We start from the raw sequence: 16,401 nt of genomic DNA on the forward strand, positions 1-16,401 counted from the left end.
GCAGCCAGTAGCAGCAATGGCCCTTATGAGTGTGTTTCGTCTATTGTCGGAATATGGTTCGATGATCTATGACCCATGAGGAGTGAGTAGTCCACAGAAAGCGGTTCAGTCACGTGTGATAAATGATTATTATCCTGCCCAATTGTTCCAACATCATTTTCAGGTCGACTTCTGAAGGTGAAACATAAGAATTTCAGCCCCCTGGAAATGTAAAGCACAATTTCCTTGCAAGCGTCTGAGCCTCCTGCTCGGGCTGATTCATCAAAGTCGTGTTTGAGGAAAATGCAAATAATTATATGCGTTCCTGTGCAGATAATTTCACTCGCCTCTCACTGGAACAGCCTGGAAATCGCCACAGATGTGCGAAATCTACATTACAGGGCTCATATTAATTCTTTGCAAGCACAGAGAGATGAATGGAGGACACAATAATACAGTCACATCCCGGCGGCATTCGTCACATAGAAACTGAAAACTTGTGTAGGGCTCATGCTGGGCGAAGCTAAACCTCCAGAATACCACAAGGCTGCGTGTGACTTTAGGAAGTCATTCGAGGCATGATGCTAGGCTCTACGGGGCAAACGGATTGTACAAGGCCCTCTTACAGGGAAGCACCATCTGACAAGTGACATTTTCAGGCCCAGCTTGGTGAACGACCATCACTTCACATCAGAGGTGTAACTTGAAGCTCCTGGGCCCCAATGCAAAACTTGTAACAGGGCCCCCAACTGTAGTGTTTTATTCATAGTACTGAGCTCATTATATGGGGAATAAAGGCCTTATGGCCCCCCCAAGGCTCCTGGGCCCGGGTGCAACCGCATCCCCTGCATCCCCTATAGTTACACCCCAGCTTTACATCCAATCTACATATGAAGAGCAGGAAATTTGCTTTTCAGTACAATCATCTCTTGTACAAATTCCAGCCAGTTTTACTCTGTGGGGTTTCTGATATCTCTCATGTCATCCCTATGCTGCCCCCCTACTGGTTCTATACCTGCATATTCTGCTGTGGTGCACGGGGGGAGATGTTGTTTCTACTTCAGTCTTCAGTATTCTATTGTAGACTAATATAGAAACAACTACGTATTGCAGAAGACAGTGCATTACAGAATTGCAGAGAATAACTCAAGATTAGTACTAAGTACATGTCAATACTATGAAGGGACAAACCTAGACATAAGTCCATCTAGTTCAGCCTATTACTCCCAACGTTGATCCAGAGGAAGGCAAAAAACTCCAATGAGGTAGAAGTCAATTTTCCCCATTCAAGGGAAAGAATTCCTTTCTGACTCAAATCTGGCAATCAGAATAATCCCCGGAACAACAACCCTTATGAAGTTATTAATGATTATAAGATATAATATTGTATCCCTCAAGAAAGGCCTCCAGGCCCGTGTTGAATTCTTTTATCGAATTCGCCATCACCACATCCTCAGGCAGAGAGTTCCACAGTCTCACTGCTCTTACAGTAAAGAACCCCCTTCCATGTTGGTGTAGAAACTTTTTTTCCTCTAGACATATAGGGTGCTTCCTTGTTGCAGTCACAAGTCCTGTGTATAAATAGATGATGGGAGAGATCTCTGTATATAAATAGTTGATGGAAGAGATCTCAGTATTGTCCCTTGATATAGTTATACATAGTTATTTATCGCCCCTCAGCAGTCTTTTTCCTTAAGTAAATAATCCTAATTTTGCTAATCTTTCTGGGTATTGCAGTCCACCCGTTCCAGTTATTACTGTGTTATTTCCATTCTAATCAGTAATATTACAACCAGAGTTGGAGCTACACATAAAGCTGTGTTCACGCATGGTATTTTTTGTTGTGACTTTCAATAGCAATTAAAAACCACATTATAAAAATGTATGTTTAAAGCCTCGTGTGGTTTCTAAAAAATGTATGCGGTTATTAACAATCGTTTATTTTTTAAAAACACGCCATGTGTGAATACAGCCTTATAAAACATTTCCTGCAAACAGATGGAAGGGGCTGATTTCCCTCTACCATAAGCCGCTTGTGGGTTGATAAAACAGTTCATTGTGTATATTGCAGGTTGTCTCCTAACTATGTGCGAGCAGTGAACCTGGTTGTTGCATCTGAACGAAAGAGAAGAGTTGCATCTCTCTACAGATAGCAGCATTCGCGGCGGTGGCTCTGTGTAATGGATCCCTCCCTGGTCTCGGCTCGTCAGTCTAACCTATGGAATGTGAGGTCTTTTCATCTCTCATGGAAACCCAACTGCTTTGTAAATACCATAGGGAAGATTTATCAAAGCTTTTGCGCCTGGGTTTCGTCCAATTGCGACTTTTTCTGGTCTAATTAGAGTATGTTCACAAGGCAGAATTCACCGTGGAATTTTCCTCAAGAATTCCACCTCTACAAACTACAACAAAATCCACATTTTTATGACATGTCATACCAAAATGTAATTTTCATATCAGAATTCCGCACGCAGAGAGGACTCCTAGTTTTCTATGATTACACAGGACAAAGTGCCCGTCCACTGAGAAGATCTGAGGGACACAGACTAGTTAGTAGCGTCTCCTGCAACTTTAGGGCTCACTCATACAAGCGTATGTTGCCCGTGTATTACACGCACATTTTTAATGCATGTAATACACAGTGCTAAAAGCCAACTGATTTCTATTCGGCCACTCACATCTGTATTTTTTTTTCATGCGCAGGTTACGTGCAAAAAACCTGCAGCATGTCCAATATGGGCTATGGGGACGTACATGCGTATTTGCTGTAGACTGCATATTTTACGCTCGTAATGTGCACATAATACGCAAGAGATGCATGAAACACTGCGGAATTCTGCTGGAAAAAGAACACATCTGGAACTAATGAGCCATTTCTATCGGGGTGTCTTTGTTTGCCGTACGAAAACGAACATGCCGTGCGGGCGCAAAATGTGCGATATAGTACACCAATGTGCATGCAAAAAATCTTCGGACTACTGATCTTTCAAGTCATTTCCTACTTCAGTCTCATTAAGTGGAGTCAGACTACTATTGTTAATAGGAGGTTATTATAAAAAAAAAACCTGTCATGATTTTGAGCCCTATAAACTACATTAGGGAATGGAAGGTCCAGGGAGCGGTGTTTCATACTCCCCCATCGCCCCATTCCAGCACTATGGTGTTGCATAAAGTGGGTGTATGCACACAGTGTGATTCTTTAGCCCGCTCTCTGCATGCGCTCTCCCATTCATCTCTATGGGACGGTGTGTGCGCATAGCGAGCTGAAATATGAGTCACACTGTGTGCACACATTGAACTTTGTGGGAATATAGCACTGTAACAGGGCACCCAGTGAGTATGAGATGCCGCCGCTCGGATTCCCTGTTCTCTGACCTTTGAGCCCCATAACGTAGTTTATAGGGCTTAGAGGTCATGACAGTTTTCATTTAAATAATGCTTAGAAACAATGACATAAGTATGTCTGGTTCAACCAATAAACACAAGAGATGAGCACTTACCTCTGAATATTGCTGCTGCATCTGTCAGAACGGCCACTTACCTTCAACTCAAGATTATAACCGCACACTCAGCAGCCCACATATCAGCACTACATATCATGCACTCTGATATGAATCAAGTCTGAGTATAATGAGAGTATATGTCCAAGTGTACCTAAACTAGAATTGGCCTTTTATCTTAGAATTACCCATTAAAAGCTTGGCACCTTCTGGTTGGACTACGAAATTCAGCCTGCCCTCCGAGAGGAAAGCCAAAAGCTGTAACTTCACACGAAAGGTTGCCAGCTCCTCGCTTTATTTGTTACAAAGCAAGGCATTATGACTCAGGGTACAGGGTGATGATGGATCGACATTTTATATACTCCAAGAAATGAGCAGGTCATCGAACAGGCAGCAAATAACATGACTAATAAATATGTTTTTGGAGCACATCTGCAGTTTGCAGTGTGACCACTAGGTGTCATGCTTAATGCATCAGTATATAGCAAGATTTTGGACAATAGACGCAGACACCCAGAGCTCACAAGTGTCCAAAAGCAACACAAGATCATAAATATGCAAATCAGAGGAGCTATATATACAACAAGAGCATGAGATAGAAAGAACAAAATGAGATTTGAGGGTATAAACTTACTGGAGTTACAGTTTATCCTGATACAGTCTAGATGGGAAAAAATAAATGAAAGATGAATTCGTATCCTTCAAGGTTACAGCTGCAGTCATCCAAAAACAGTGAGGTCCACCCTTCCGGGGACAGACACACGCAACAACAGTGGCCATTTTATAGTACTAGGTGTAAGCGCCATAGGAGAAGCTAGACAAATCTGCCTAATATGTGACCAGGGGCTAGTATATTTGGAAAGTTCCAGCTAATGTGATGGATGGGACATGTGCTACATGAAAGGTTCTAAGATGTGTAGGTCCCAGCTCAGTTTACTTACAATGTGACATGTGAGTTGTACAAACTCATCTATAAAATGGCCACGTACAAACAGCAAACCGCACAAACACATTGCTCCAGAACCCTCAGCCATCTTTACAGAGAGATATTGGTGTAATAGAAGAGTAAGGGGCTGTGGCTGCAGTATGGCTCAACATGTAAGGGGCCAGGACATAGAGAAAAGCCCCAAATATGACCAATTTCAAGTTCCTGTATACACGAGAGGTTGAAAGTCCTCCTATATAGAGAATGCTACAAATTACAGTAGGCATCTGTTAGGGGCTCAGCCTCTGATGGAAGGTGCGTTCTCTCTTACACGGCTCATGATAGGAAATCACACTCAGCAACTACTGACTGGTGCTGTGTATATCGTATAGAATATCCTTCACCACATAAGTAAGAGTAAACGCATCTTTAATACCCGACTCCTATGTAAATTGACAAATTGGGGGTTCAGATGCTGAATGCAGAACAGTAATTCTGGCTCATGGCTGTTTCGTGCGATTTGGTTTGCTATGTGTCGTCAACCGCAACAGAAAAGTGGGAGCAAACACCCTCAGAGAACTGGTGGGATCAGCAAATAGTGGGGGCAGAAAATCAGAAATTCTGGGAGCAAATACAGACATAGTCAAAGCTGATTGGCCTCAACCAGTGAGGAACAAAGATCAGAACCCCAACTTATCAGAAAGAGGCAAAGGAGAAAAGAAGGTGAAGAGTCAATGAGAATACAACAGATGAGACAGGAGAGATGGAAATCAATCAGAATGAGCAGAAATGGTTTATGGAGGGCAAGCACTAATGCTCCTTTCGTGACTGGTTATCCCCATGAATGGTAGACCCCCTAATGAGCCCGATGGGGAGATGGACAATTGTTGGGTGGGAGAGGGAGGTGTTCAGTGGGGTTCTGATCTTCCATTACCATAAAGACTAGAAGAGAACACTGGGTCTCCATGCTGGACGTAACCTCTAGTATGGGGGTGACAGTGTGAGGTTGTGCACACCCCTAAATGCTGCTCAACACGCTCTGTTCTCAAGGCTGTTTGCTGTACGGGCCGCAGGCTTCAGGCCTTTGAAGGGTAGTGAGTGCCATCTTTTGAAGTAACATGGCCGATGATGGAACAAGACTAAAAAACTTAAAACACAGACAGACGGAGCACAAACGTCACACAACACGAAGAGCACAGAATGAGGAGAGACAAAGACGACCCAACACAGTCTCCGTCAATCTCACTAGGAGAGCCTACACCACTGCAGGCGACTATCCGAGTCTCAGCGACAGCAAAAGCTCCAGGAGACTGATTTGGGTGGAGGAACAAGACGAATGAGGCAGAGAAATGACAAAAGATTGGCAAAGAGAAGAATGGACGGCAGGAGAATGTCTGCAGGGAGCGGCAGAACTAAGCAGACCCATTTTATTCAATCCTCCGCCCCAACAACCCAGCGCACAAACATCAGGGAAGGCGGCAATATTCAGCTAGTCCTGATGTAGATATGGGAAAGTTCAAAATGGCCGCCTGGTTAGACTTTAAAATCACTGCTGAATATTGATCTGCAGGATGATTGGGTGCTGGGAGGTACAGGATGGGGGCTCACCACTCCCGCGTTCTTCTTTAACCCCATTACTGCTGGGGAGGCAGGTAGAGTGCAGTCATTTATTACCAGCTCCCACAGAAAGTAATAAGGTAATGACAAGTAATGAGGAGAAGTCCCTCGGGGCGCATAGGTCGTTGGGCTGGACCGGACCATGCAGTGGTGACACCATGGACACATTTATACTGCGGCCAAAAGAATAGCGAACAGAAAGACACTGACATGGAATCCCTGTCCCCACAGAGAGGAAGGACTCATACGATACCTAAATTGACCGTGAGTTTAACTTTGCCTCCGTCCAACTCCAGTCGCAGAGTGTCCGCAGAGTCTCTAGACGTGGTGGCCACCAGCAGCCCATAGGCTCGCTGAGACTTGAATCGAAGTGAAACATCTTCAGCTTCCGTGTGCATAACAACTGGCATGACTATCTTCATGTACATACTGCCATCATAACTCAGAATAGAAGCCTCTGTGTGGAGAAGAAAAGAGTCAGCTATAAAATAAATGTATTACTTGCTGGCATCAGTATTTTCCTCTGAGACAACGTCCACATAATGTGTAGATAGGGAATGGCATGATGTGACTGCTGCCAGTCGCTGGTGCCCTTCTTAGCTGAGCACACTGGGCAGTCCGTCAACCAAAATACAACATTTTACCTGGTTGTCAGATAACGCCCTTAGTAACGCAACAGCATTGCAGTCACACAGAGGTCTGGTGCTCAGGATCATCGGGCATCAAGTTGACACTTGGCAGTGGAATCAATTTTAACAACATAATTTTGGGTCACAAATTTCAAGCAAGATGTTTTAATGATCACTGGAGATCTGAGTAACTTGTGTTTCTTCTCTGCAGTGTAGGAGACGTAATTGCCTGCTTTCATCTTATGGGGTTGTTTCTATCAGCACATTTGTCACTGTTACTTTTACAACAATTTGCACTCATCATAGTAACATTTATCTATGAGGAATATTCCTAAATAAGAGCATTATGTGCATGTACAATGCTGCCCCTAGAGGTCAGACTGAGGTACTGTACTACATACCCTGCCTATGTACATTAGCTGTGAAGGTTATTATAGAGGTCATCATATAGGACTCGTTCGGAAAATATATAAAAGCTGAAGTGTGCTTCCCAACGCTTCTCCCAACGCAAACTTCGTGAATTTTTCTCTTTCTACCATTACTCTAATCCCTCGAGAAACAATAATCCTCATGTAGGTTCTGCAGAAGCATCTCCGGCAGGGGTGAGCGGAGAGCTAATGTAACCATACAAGTAGCCAAGATCTAATGTGATCATAATGCCCGGTCACACCAGCAGTACACTCAGGGGGCTCAACGTTTCACTTTTCTTTTCTAAACACTTCATGGTTTATTATTAGGCTTGGTTCATATGGGACCGAAATCCTGTGGGAAATCTCGCCGAATGACCGCACAGAAATTCCGTGAGATTTCCGCCAGAGAAATGCAGCTTCAAAACCCGCAGCTTTTCGCCGCAGGTTTGGGAGCGGCTTCACCGTTGACATTCCGCTGTGGCTATCTCTCTCCATAGAGAGGAGAGAGGCTGCCGCGGAAACGGGGAAATAATTGACATGCCACGGATTTGAATTCCGCGCCATATATCAATTTCAGCGCGGTTTGGCCGTAACGGATTAGCCGCAGTGTGCGGACAAGATTTTTGCAAATCTTGTCCACTTTGATGGCTAATCCTGGGATTAAAAACGCGGGCGGAATTTCCATGCAGAGAATCCACGGACATTCCGCGGCAATTCCGCCCTGTGTGCACCCAGCCTTACTATTTATTTTCAAGCACTGGTAAATTCCAGGGCGCTGGAGAAATGAAAACACGGATTTAACCCCTTAAGTACCAGGGAGTTTTGGTCCTAAAGGGCAAGATACCTTGTAGGGATTTTACCCATGTGGTGGTTTACAGACTTTTTTTTTTTTCAGCTACCAAAATTATTTTTGCTCAGTTTCTTTTCGTGACATATAGGGCTATTTTGTTAAATTTTTTTTTTTCACTGAAATGTTTTCAATTTTTTTTATTAGGGGTAAAAAGCTTTAAAAAAGGTTTTAATTTATAATTTTTTAATTAAAATTAGTATATTTACAATAAAATAAAGGTTACCAGCTTACCTGTGGATTTTGATACAGAATTGAAAATGGCTTAAAACCTGCCTGCAACTTCAGATCAAAATCTACAGTTAAACCTGCGAATTTTGGTGTGGAATTCCATAACTGCAGATTTGGCTGCATCTTTTAGCATACATCCGTCCATCCTACACAACAGGGTAGAAATAACCTGACAGCACATGAATGGTCGTTAGTCTCACTGCACAGGAGTGTGTAATAAGCATATATTTATGAATAAAGCATCTCATGACCTACCCTGCACTGAAACCAGTCTCAATGATCAAGGCCTCATGCATACGGCCGGATCGAATTCGGAATCCAGCAGTGGAGGCGTCCACGCGTACATGCTTCTCTTCAATCTGTACTGCGGATGGTCCGCACGGCGAGCCGTCGGACATGGGCAGTACAGATTTAATTTAATTTTAAAATCCTGCTTTTCCCTAGTCATCACCTAGCGATGACGCGGGATCCGCGACCTTTCTGCGGATTGGACAGCTTCCATTGACTTCAATGGAAGCATGCTGCGATTTTTTTTGTCTGCGAGTGGAAAGCACAATTGGTTTCTGCTTGTGTGCATAAAGAATCACTTTTCCATAGCGGACTTGCATTGCGGACGCCCCCTCTGGTTTCCGCAATGCAAATCCTTCCGTGTGCATGAGGCCTTATACATTCACCCCCTTCCTACAGTACCTCATATTTAGAAATAAATCTAAATGTTATGCAGTCAGAGAACAAGAGCAGCGATGAACAGTAGATGGACATGACTTTACATACAACAGTATACACCACACACAATGAGGATACGTAACACACAATGCACAATGACTGAATTATATACATACATTACATAACACACACAGACAACAGGGCGGAAATAACAGGGATGTTTACAGAATGCAGATAGTCTAACCAGGACAGTAAATGTTAACTATAGCCGTGGGACAGCAACTAAGTGAGGGGATGGGGAGAAAGGGGGGTGGGCTGATCACAAAGAAGGGGGGACAACTTGCCCCCTGCCCAATGCAAATGTCACTGCAATAAGTAGGAACATCATTGAGAAGCCTATGATCTACAGCCCAGGGAATAGCAAGTCCACAAAAGGTGTCTGTATACACAGAAGTAGAGCAGCAGTGACTACTGAAAACATCTTCAGCCTTGGCTATACTGTAGGTGGTCATGCACACTATATGAAAGTCAGATATGCATGCATGAGTTCTCAATGGGGAGAGGGGAAAAATAAGGCACTGATAGACTCCTCTGGAAGCGGCTCATGTCCTCTTGACAACAAAGGATCAAACATGCTGAAATCTAGCTAGCCCCATCCTTCTTCCTTATGACATCTTCCTTTGGAGGAAAGTCAGGACACACTGGTACACATTAATGGTCAGCCAGCACGGCCAAAATCAGCAGGTTTCAACAAACGTTCTTCTAATGTGAACGGCCGCCTTAGGTTGTGTGGCAACATATACAAGTGGTTACTTCAACTCTAAATGATTTTCAGGTTGGTTAACTGAAGCCTACCTAGCCCCCCATTAGTAACACTTAACACTGTTATGGTAGAAGGCCCTAGAGCTAATGTAACCTCTGCACTCCTCATCACATCTGTTCCAATTCATTTTTACAGCTTGGATGACTTTTGGGTGTAATGAATACCTGCAAAAATGCCAAGATTATCTACTAAATGAGGGCATTATAAACAAAAAACTTTTCTCAGATATGAAACCTCATGCAAAAATAAATGATGTTAACCAGCAAGCTTTCGAGACTACTTCTGTCTCCTCATCAGGCATGGTATGAAAAGGATTTTCATCTTTTCTCTGCTTGCCAGTGCCCAGAAGTAACCCTATTCTCTCCTCTCCTCTTTCATAACTTTGCATTGACAGTCCGAAATACTCTGCAATGAGTCACCAATAGCCGGAGTATTCTTACATGTCCTTGACGAACTTGTACCCAGAGTTGGGATCCATCCAGTTCTCTCAAATTTCTCCCGAGCCAGGTGTTACAATAACAGCCAATTTGGGAAATGGGGAGAAGATGGATCACCAATCCAGTTCCCCTAAATGAAATTGTAAGGGCATCCTAAAACACTGATACAATGGAGCGCTCAGGTGCTGCGCAGATGCAGGAGAGCATTCTGCTTCCTGCCCACCATTCAGTATTTCCTATCATATGCAGGCAGCGCGATTACATCATCATGTTACTGCAGGAGCCGGGCCTGCCGCTACCCTCTAGTCCCAGTGATTAAAGACCCGCTCACCCTGCTGTAGCCCATTGCTCATGGGGGTGGAAGCCCCTCTCTCACAATTTCCACACTGCTCTGCCGATAAAAGACAGCAGATCGGCATTTCGGGATGACCGTATTTTGGGGGTGCTATAATTTACTTCAGGGGGCACAGCACGTATAATTAATTTCATAGGCACAGTGTGTATTATAATTTATTTCACCGCCCAGTGGATATTAGAAATAAAAAAAAAATAGGTTGTTCGCTTTTCAGACAACTCCCTTTTATTAAAATAATAAAGTGGGCATTATTTACCCCTTCGCCACCGGGATCCAGTACCGCAGCCCCGCTCTGGTCCTAGCGTTTGTTACAACAGCAGCTGTCACATGATGTCAGGTGACTGCTGCAGCCAATCAGAGGCTGCAATGTCACGACTTGTTCTCCTCACATCCCGAGTGCTATGATGCCAGGAGTTTGGAAACATGACGCTGCAGCCTCTGCAGGGAAATGACATTTTTGGACGAACAGAGCTCGTTCTACTTAAAATAGTTCAGTCCTGTCAGGGCTACTTTTGCTGTCATTTTGAAGCTAAGATCCTTGGCATTAAAATGCCACCAAAAGTGTATTGGTAGCCTGTACAGAACACTGGAGATACAGCCATTTAAAGTGGGGTCGGGAATACTGAAATTTACATTTGTCATTTCAGTCAATATATGTAGAGTAGAAAGGGAGGCGATTCCAGCTACAGTAGAGAAGGACCTGGGAGTCTCCTGTATAAAGAGGGAGGGATGACATGAATTTTTGTTTATGTTATCACCCCCGTATTGGTATATCTGATTAGAGCGGTGATAATTCCACAGCACTGCAGACACCCCTCATGCTAAGAAGGGAACCTGTTGAATCTCACCCCTGGTTGTGTCTGAATTTGTACATTTTTTTCAGGTAAACACATTGTTTCACCATCATTTTCCTTTACTGTTGTCAGTTCAATTGGTATCACACAATAGAAGCACCCTGTGTTTTTGTTTTCTTTTCAACTATAAAAGTGCTGGAATGGGTTCAAAGGTGAACATCCAAAGCAATAAATGGAATGAGTAGACTACAGTAATGATCTAAATTAGGGTTAGTTTAGAAAAAAAAGACACCTAAAAGGTGCGTCTTGTAATCACGTAAAACATAATCAAGGCCAATACATAGATCTGTGTAACGGTCATTTATACCTTGGATTTGAACTATAACAAGGAGGCTTCTTCTGCGTCTAGAAAAAAAACTGGTTTCAACAGCAACATAGAGGGGGATTCTTTACTGTAAAAGCAGTAAGACTATGAAACTCTCTGCCTGAGGAAGTGGAGATAGTGAAGTCACTTTAAAAAAAAAAAAAGTTCAGAGAGACCTGGATGCCTTTCTTGGGTGTAATAATATTACAAGTTATAGTCACTACTTGAGCTCGTGTGTAACAATTGCACTCATAGAGGAGAAGGGGCCTTCCCAGATCCACAGATGAGCACCTCTTTTCGACCAGTTTGTGTCATCAGGATGGGGGTCTAGTTAAAAAGTAGGTGAGAGCCATCAGCTCTCTGTCCTGGCTCTTACATCAGCCAGAACTATAGAGCTGTCAGGCTTTTGACTCAGACGGCGTGATGACGTCACTGCATAGTACAATCAGTATGGGCTGCAGACAGAGGATGGAGAGGAAGAGGAGCTTATCATTGTGAAGGGTTTTATGTAAAGTTGTTTTCATTTTACAGTAAGAGCAACTATAAATCTATGGCACAAAAGAGACAACTATCAATCTTTGGGTGCCCAGTGGGGATCATTATTACTATATGGGGCATTATTGGGGCCACTATTACTCTACAGGGGCACTTAAGGGGCTACTATTAATATATTGTGTCACTATGGGGACCACTATCACTCTATGGGAACACTATCCGAGTCATTATGACTTTTAGGGAGCACTGTGGGGACTACTTATTGTATTGGAGCACTATCACAATATGCAAGCACTAATGGGGCACTATGCAAATAATAACCATTACTGTATGGAGACACTATGGGGACCAGTATTAAGATATAGGGGCACTATTGCTATATAAAGTCACAATGGGATCAATATTACTGTACGATACTACTTTTACTGTGTGGAAGCACAATGAAATACATAATTTGTGTCTTCCCACGGTAAGGCCTCATTCCCACGAGTGTGATTTTAGTGCAGAATAGGCGCAAGTAAAGATTGCATCTAAAAGAACCAATGGTTTCCTAAAGAAATGTTCAGACGAAGGAATTTTAAAACGCGCAAAGGGCTCCCACCTAACAAAGATAGAACATGCGTGTGCAATCTACGCATCTAAAGTCCGTGCTGCGAGAAAAGATACGACCTCACCTATCTTTGGTGCATGACGCGCAGGAGTTTCCATAGACTCCTACGAGAGCTGGATAACACGCACAATGCAGCTCCCGATCGTGTGAACAGGCAATTTCACTGCTAATTAAGATTGAGACTTAATAGCTGGAAATCGCCCGTTCACACTATTTTTAGTGCAGTATAGCTGAGATCTTTTCATGCGCCTATACTGCGTTAAAACCACGCTCGTGTGAACAAGGCCCAAGTGTCCTCTTTTGGAAGATATTTTAAAGGAGATCTTGGTCAGATGGAGAGGAAGAGTGAAAGTGAAGAACTCAATTCGGTGGTGATGTCTTCTGTGAGTTACTAGTTGTAATTGTACTACAATTATAAGATCTGCAAGCTAGTATATATTATATATATCCCAGCAATGCTACTGGGATCTGTGCGTGTAGGCAACAAACTGTGGACGGTGCGGGGGAGGTCCAAAAGTCACCCTGGGGCCCATTCCACTCTCGTTATGCGTTCCGGCAGTTAATTCCGAAAAAAACTTTTTTCCCAAAATGAGGAAAATTCAAATCTTCCCCTTGGGGTTGAATTCTCTGAATCAGCACTGCAGAATGTTAGGCCGTAGTGGATGTCTTTTTTCAGCCTTTCATAATAAGTCATTATTGATTCCTGAGCAAATGCCCAAAAGACAGATAATGGGTCGGCCTTGTTGGGTTTTCTTCCTGCCGTTTCTGACTATTTCTGATAGAAAACGATTGTTCAATATGTATAAATTCCTTGTAAACTCCATAAGTCACTAACTGGTCAGTAAAGAGCCAGGAAACAGGGCAACTATGTCTATGAGCAGCTTTAGGGAAACGCAGTCAGCATCCCAATGCCATGCAGAGCTGGGAGCGTCAGCCAGTGTGTTGGAAGGATTACAGAGGTCTCTCATTCTCCGCTGAGATTATTACAAACGCACGGGGTTACGCTCTTAAATCTCTAATCTTTCAATTGCTTTGTGCAAGGAGAGAGTGCAGCGATTGTGATTAACTCCTGCACTGCAGAGCTCTTTTATGTTCTGATTAAGTAGCAGAAGGCTGACTATGACCGGGCAGAGGAAGGGTTAATATTGTAATAAATCAGACGTTTCTAGAGCACAGGATTACAGGAAATCCCCAATTCAAGAGGTTTTGTAATTGCAAAGGGTTTAATACGATGGAAGCGGTAAATGAGTGAGAGCGCCACCCGATGACAAAACTCAGAATGGGAGGGGGGGCGATTCATGATGATGATGCACGAAAGATGCAAATTGAGAACATTAGGGATGGAGGTATCATGTCCATGAACCCACCCTAATAACGACAACTACATCAGTCACAATCATATGGAGAAACTGAGCGCAATATAAAAGTGAACCCTTTATTAGCAGCATTCCTCGACATTCACTCCTCCCACCTCTGTGTGCATATTTTAGCCTTAAGGTATATTTATACGTAGCAGTTGTGCTGCGTACTGCATGGCAAAAACAAACCGTTTTACCACGAATCGCTGCGGTTCTACAGCCAGTTCAGGTGTGGCTTATTAAAACTATGAAACCAGGGCAATTTGCAGTAGAACCATGTGCAAGAACCCCTATTTGTAAATCTAGTTTTATGTCCTCTTTCCCTAGACCCCAGGTGCCCAAGGGGTTAACTCTCTGATGCACAATACACCATTAACCAGATGAAATCAAGCAGCGCTCTTGGCTCCGGCCTCCACGTGCATCTTATCAGCTTATCATGAGCGTTCCCTCCAGGAGCCGCGGGATTAGAATAGAGTGGAGAGACACGGCTAGCTGCTTTGTGAAATTAATTGGAAAATAGCTGCCTGGGGAATAGATCCGGCCCAGCCTGGGGCTGTGGAGTTATACTGACCAGCTTCATACTCTGGGGGGCAGCCTTTGACTTATGGTGCAGGCAGAAGAGGTGATGAACTGCCTGGAGGACCCTTCTTGCACTGACTGGATGTCTGTTCACTACCAATACCAGTAACTAAATACCCCTTATTCATCACTAACCTAAAACTAATTTTCCCAAGATCACACAGATAACCAATTCTCCCAAGATCAATGCTGCAAATGTTAAGCAGCTTTGAAAGTCAATTCCAACATAGTATGCAGGGCACATGTAAGAGCCACTCAGTACTACTTCTGTTCTATACTATATACTGGCACACGTGAGAGCCACTCCGTACCACTTCTGTTCCGTACTATATACTGGCACATGTGAGAGCCACTCAGTACCACTTCTGTTCCGTACTATATACTGGCACATGTGAGAGCCACTCCATACCACTTCTGTTCTGTACTATATACTGGCATATGTGAGAGCCACTCAGTACCACTTCTGTATACCAGGACATGTGAGAGCCACTCCGTACCACTTCTGTTCTGTACAATATACTGGCACATGTGAGAGCCACTCAGTACCACTTCTGTTCTGTACTGTGTACCTGGACATGTGAGAGCCACTCAGTACAAGTTCTGTTCTCTACTATATACTGGGACATGTAAGAGCCACTCAGTACTAGTTCTGTTCGCTACTATATACTGGGGCATGTAAGAGCCACTCAGTACTAGTTCTGTTCTGTACTATATACTGGGACATGTGAGAACCACTCAGTACCAGTTCTGTTCTCTGCTATATACTGGGACATGTAAGAGCCACTCAGTACTAGTTCTGTTCTCTGCTATATACTGGGACATGTAAGAGCCACTCAGTACTAGTTCTGTTCTGTACTATATACTGGGACATGTGAGAACCACTCAGTACCAGTTCTGTTCTCTGCTATATACTGGGACATGTAAGAGCCACTCAGTACTAGTTCTGTTCTCTGCTATATACTGGGACATGTAAGAGCCACTCAGTACTAGTTCTGTTCTGTACTATATACTGGGACATGTGAGAACCACTCAGTACCAGTTCTGTTCTCTGCTATATACTGGGACATGTAAGAGCCACTCAGTACTAGTTCTGTTCTCTACTATATACTGGGACATGTGAGAGCCACTCACTACCACTTCTGTTCACTACTATATACAGGGACATGTGAGAGCCACTCAGTACCAGTTCTGTTCTCTACTATATACAGGGACATGTGAGAGCCACTCAGTACCAGTTCTGTTCACTACTATATACAGGGACATGTGAGAGCCACTCAGTACCACTTCTGTTCTGTACTGTATGCTGGGACATGTGAGAGCCACTCAGTACCACTTCTGTTCTCTACTATATACTGGGACATGTGAGAGCAACTCAGTACCACTTCTGTTCTCTACTATATACTGGGACATGTGAGAGCCACTCCGTACCACTTCTGTTCTCTACTATATACTGGGACATGTGAGAGCCACTCAGTACCACTTCTGTTCTCTACTATATACTGGGACATGTGAGAGCCACTCAGTACCACTTCTGTTCTCTACTATATACTGGGACATGTGAGAGCCACTCAGTACCACTTCTGTTCTGTACTGTATACCGGGACATGTGAGAGCCACTCCGTACCACTTCTGTTCTGTACTGTATACCGGGACATGCGAGAGCCACTCCGTACCAGTTCTGTTCTGTACTGCATACCGGGACTTGTGAGAGCCACTCCGTACCACTTCTGTTCTGTACTATATACTGGGACATGTAAGAGCCACTTAGTACCACTTCTGTTC

The 16,401-nt window shown here is 43.7% G+C and overlaps 1 protein-coding gene across 3 annotated transcripts in view; it reads right to left on the reverse strand.

Moving 5' to 3' along the window:
- Positions 1 to 16,401, reverse strand: part of NRXN3 (neurexin 3) — a 333,468-nt gene that overhangs the window by 276,991 nt on the left and 40,076 nt on the right. For all 3 annotated transcript variants that reach the window (XM_066607622.1, XM_066607621.1, XM_066607620.1), the window contains exons 5-6: positions 6,275 to 6,478; positions 4,114 to 4,140 (exon numbers count right to left, since the gene is read on the reverse strand). In XM_066607622.1, the coding sequence (XP_066463719.1) occupies positions 4,114 to 4,140; positions 6,275 to 6,478 (231 nt within the window). The remainder of the gene's footprint in view (positions 1 to 4,113; positions 4,141 to 6,274; positions 6,479 to 16,401) is intronic.

The sequence above is a fragment of the Eleutherodactylus coqui genome, chromosome 6, assembly GCF_035609145.1.
Source record: "Eleutherodactylus coqui strain aEleCoq1 chromosome 6, aEleCoq1.hap1, whole genome shotgun sequence".
Taxonomy (NCBI): domain Eukaryota; kingdom Metazoa; phylum Chordata; class Amphibia; order Anura; family Eleutherodactylidae; genus Eleutherodactylus; species Eleutherodactylus coqui.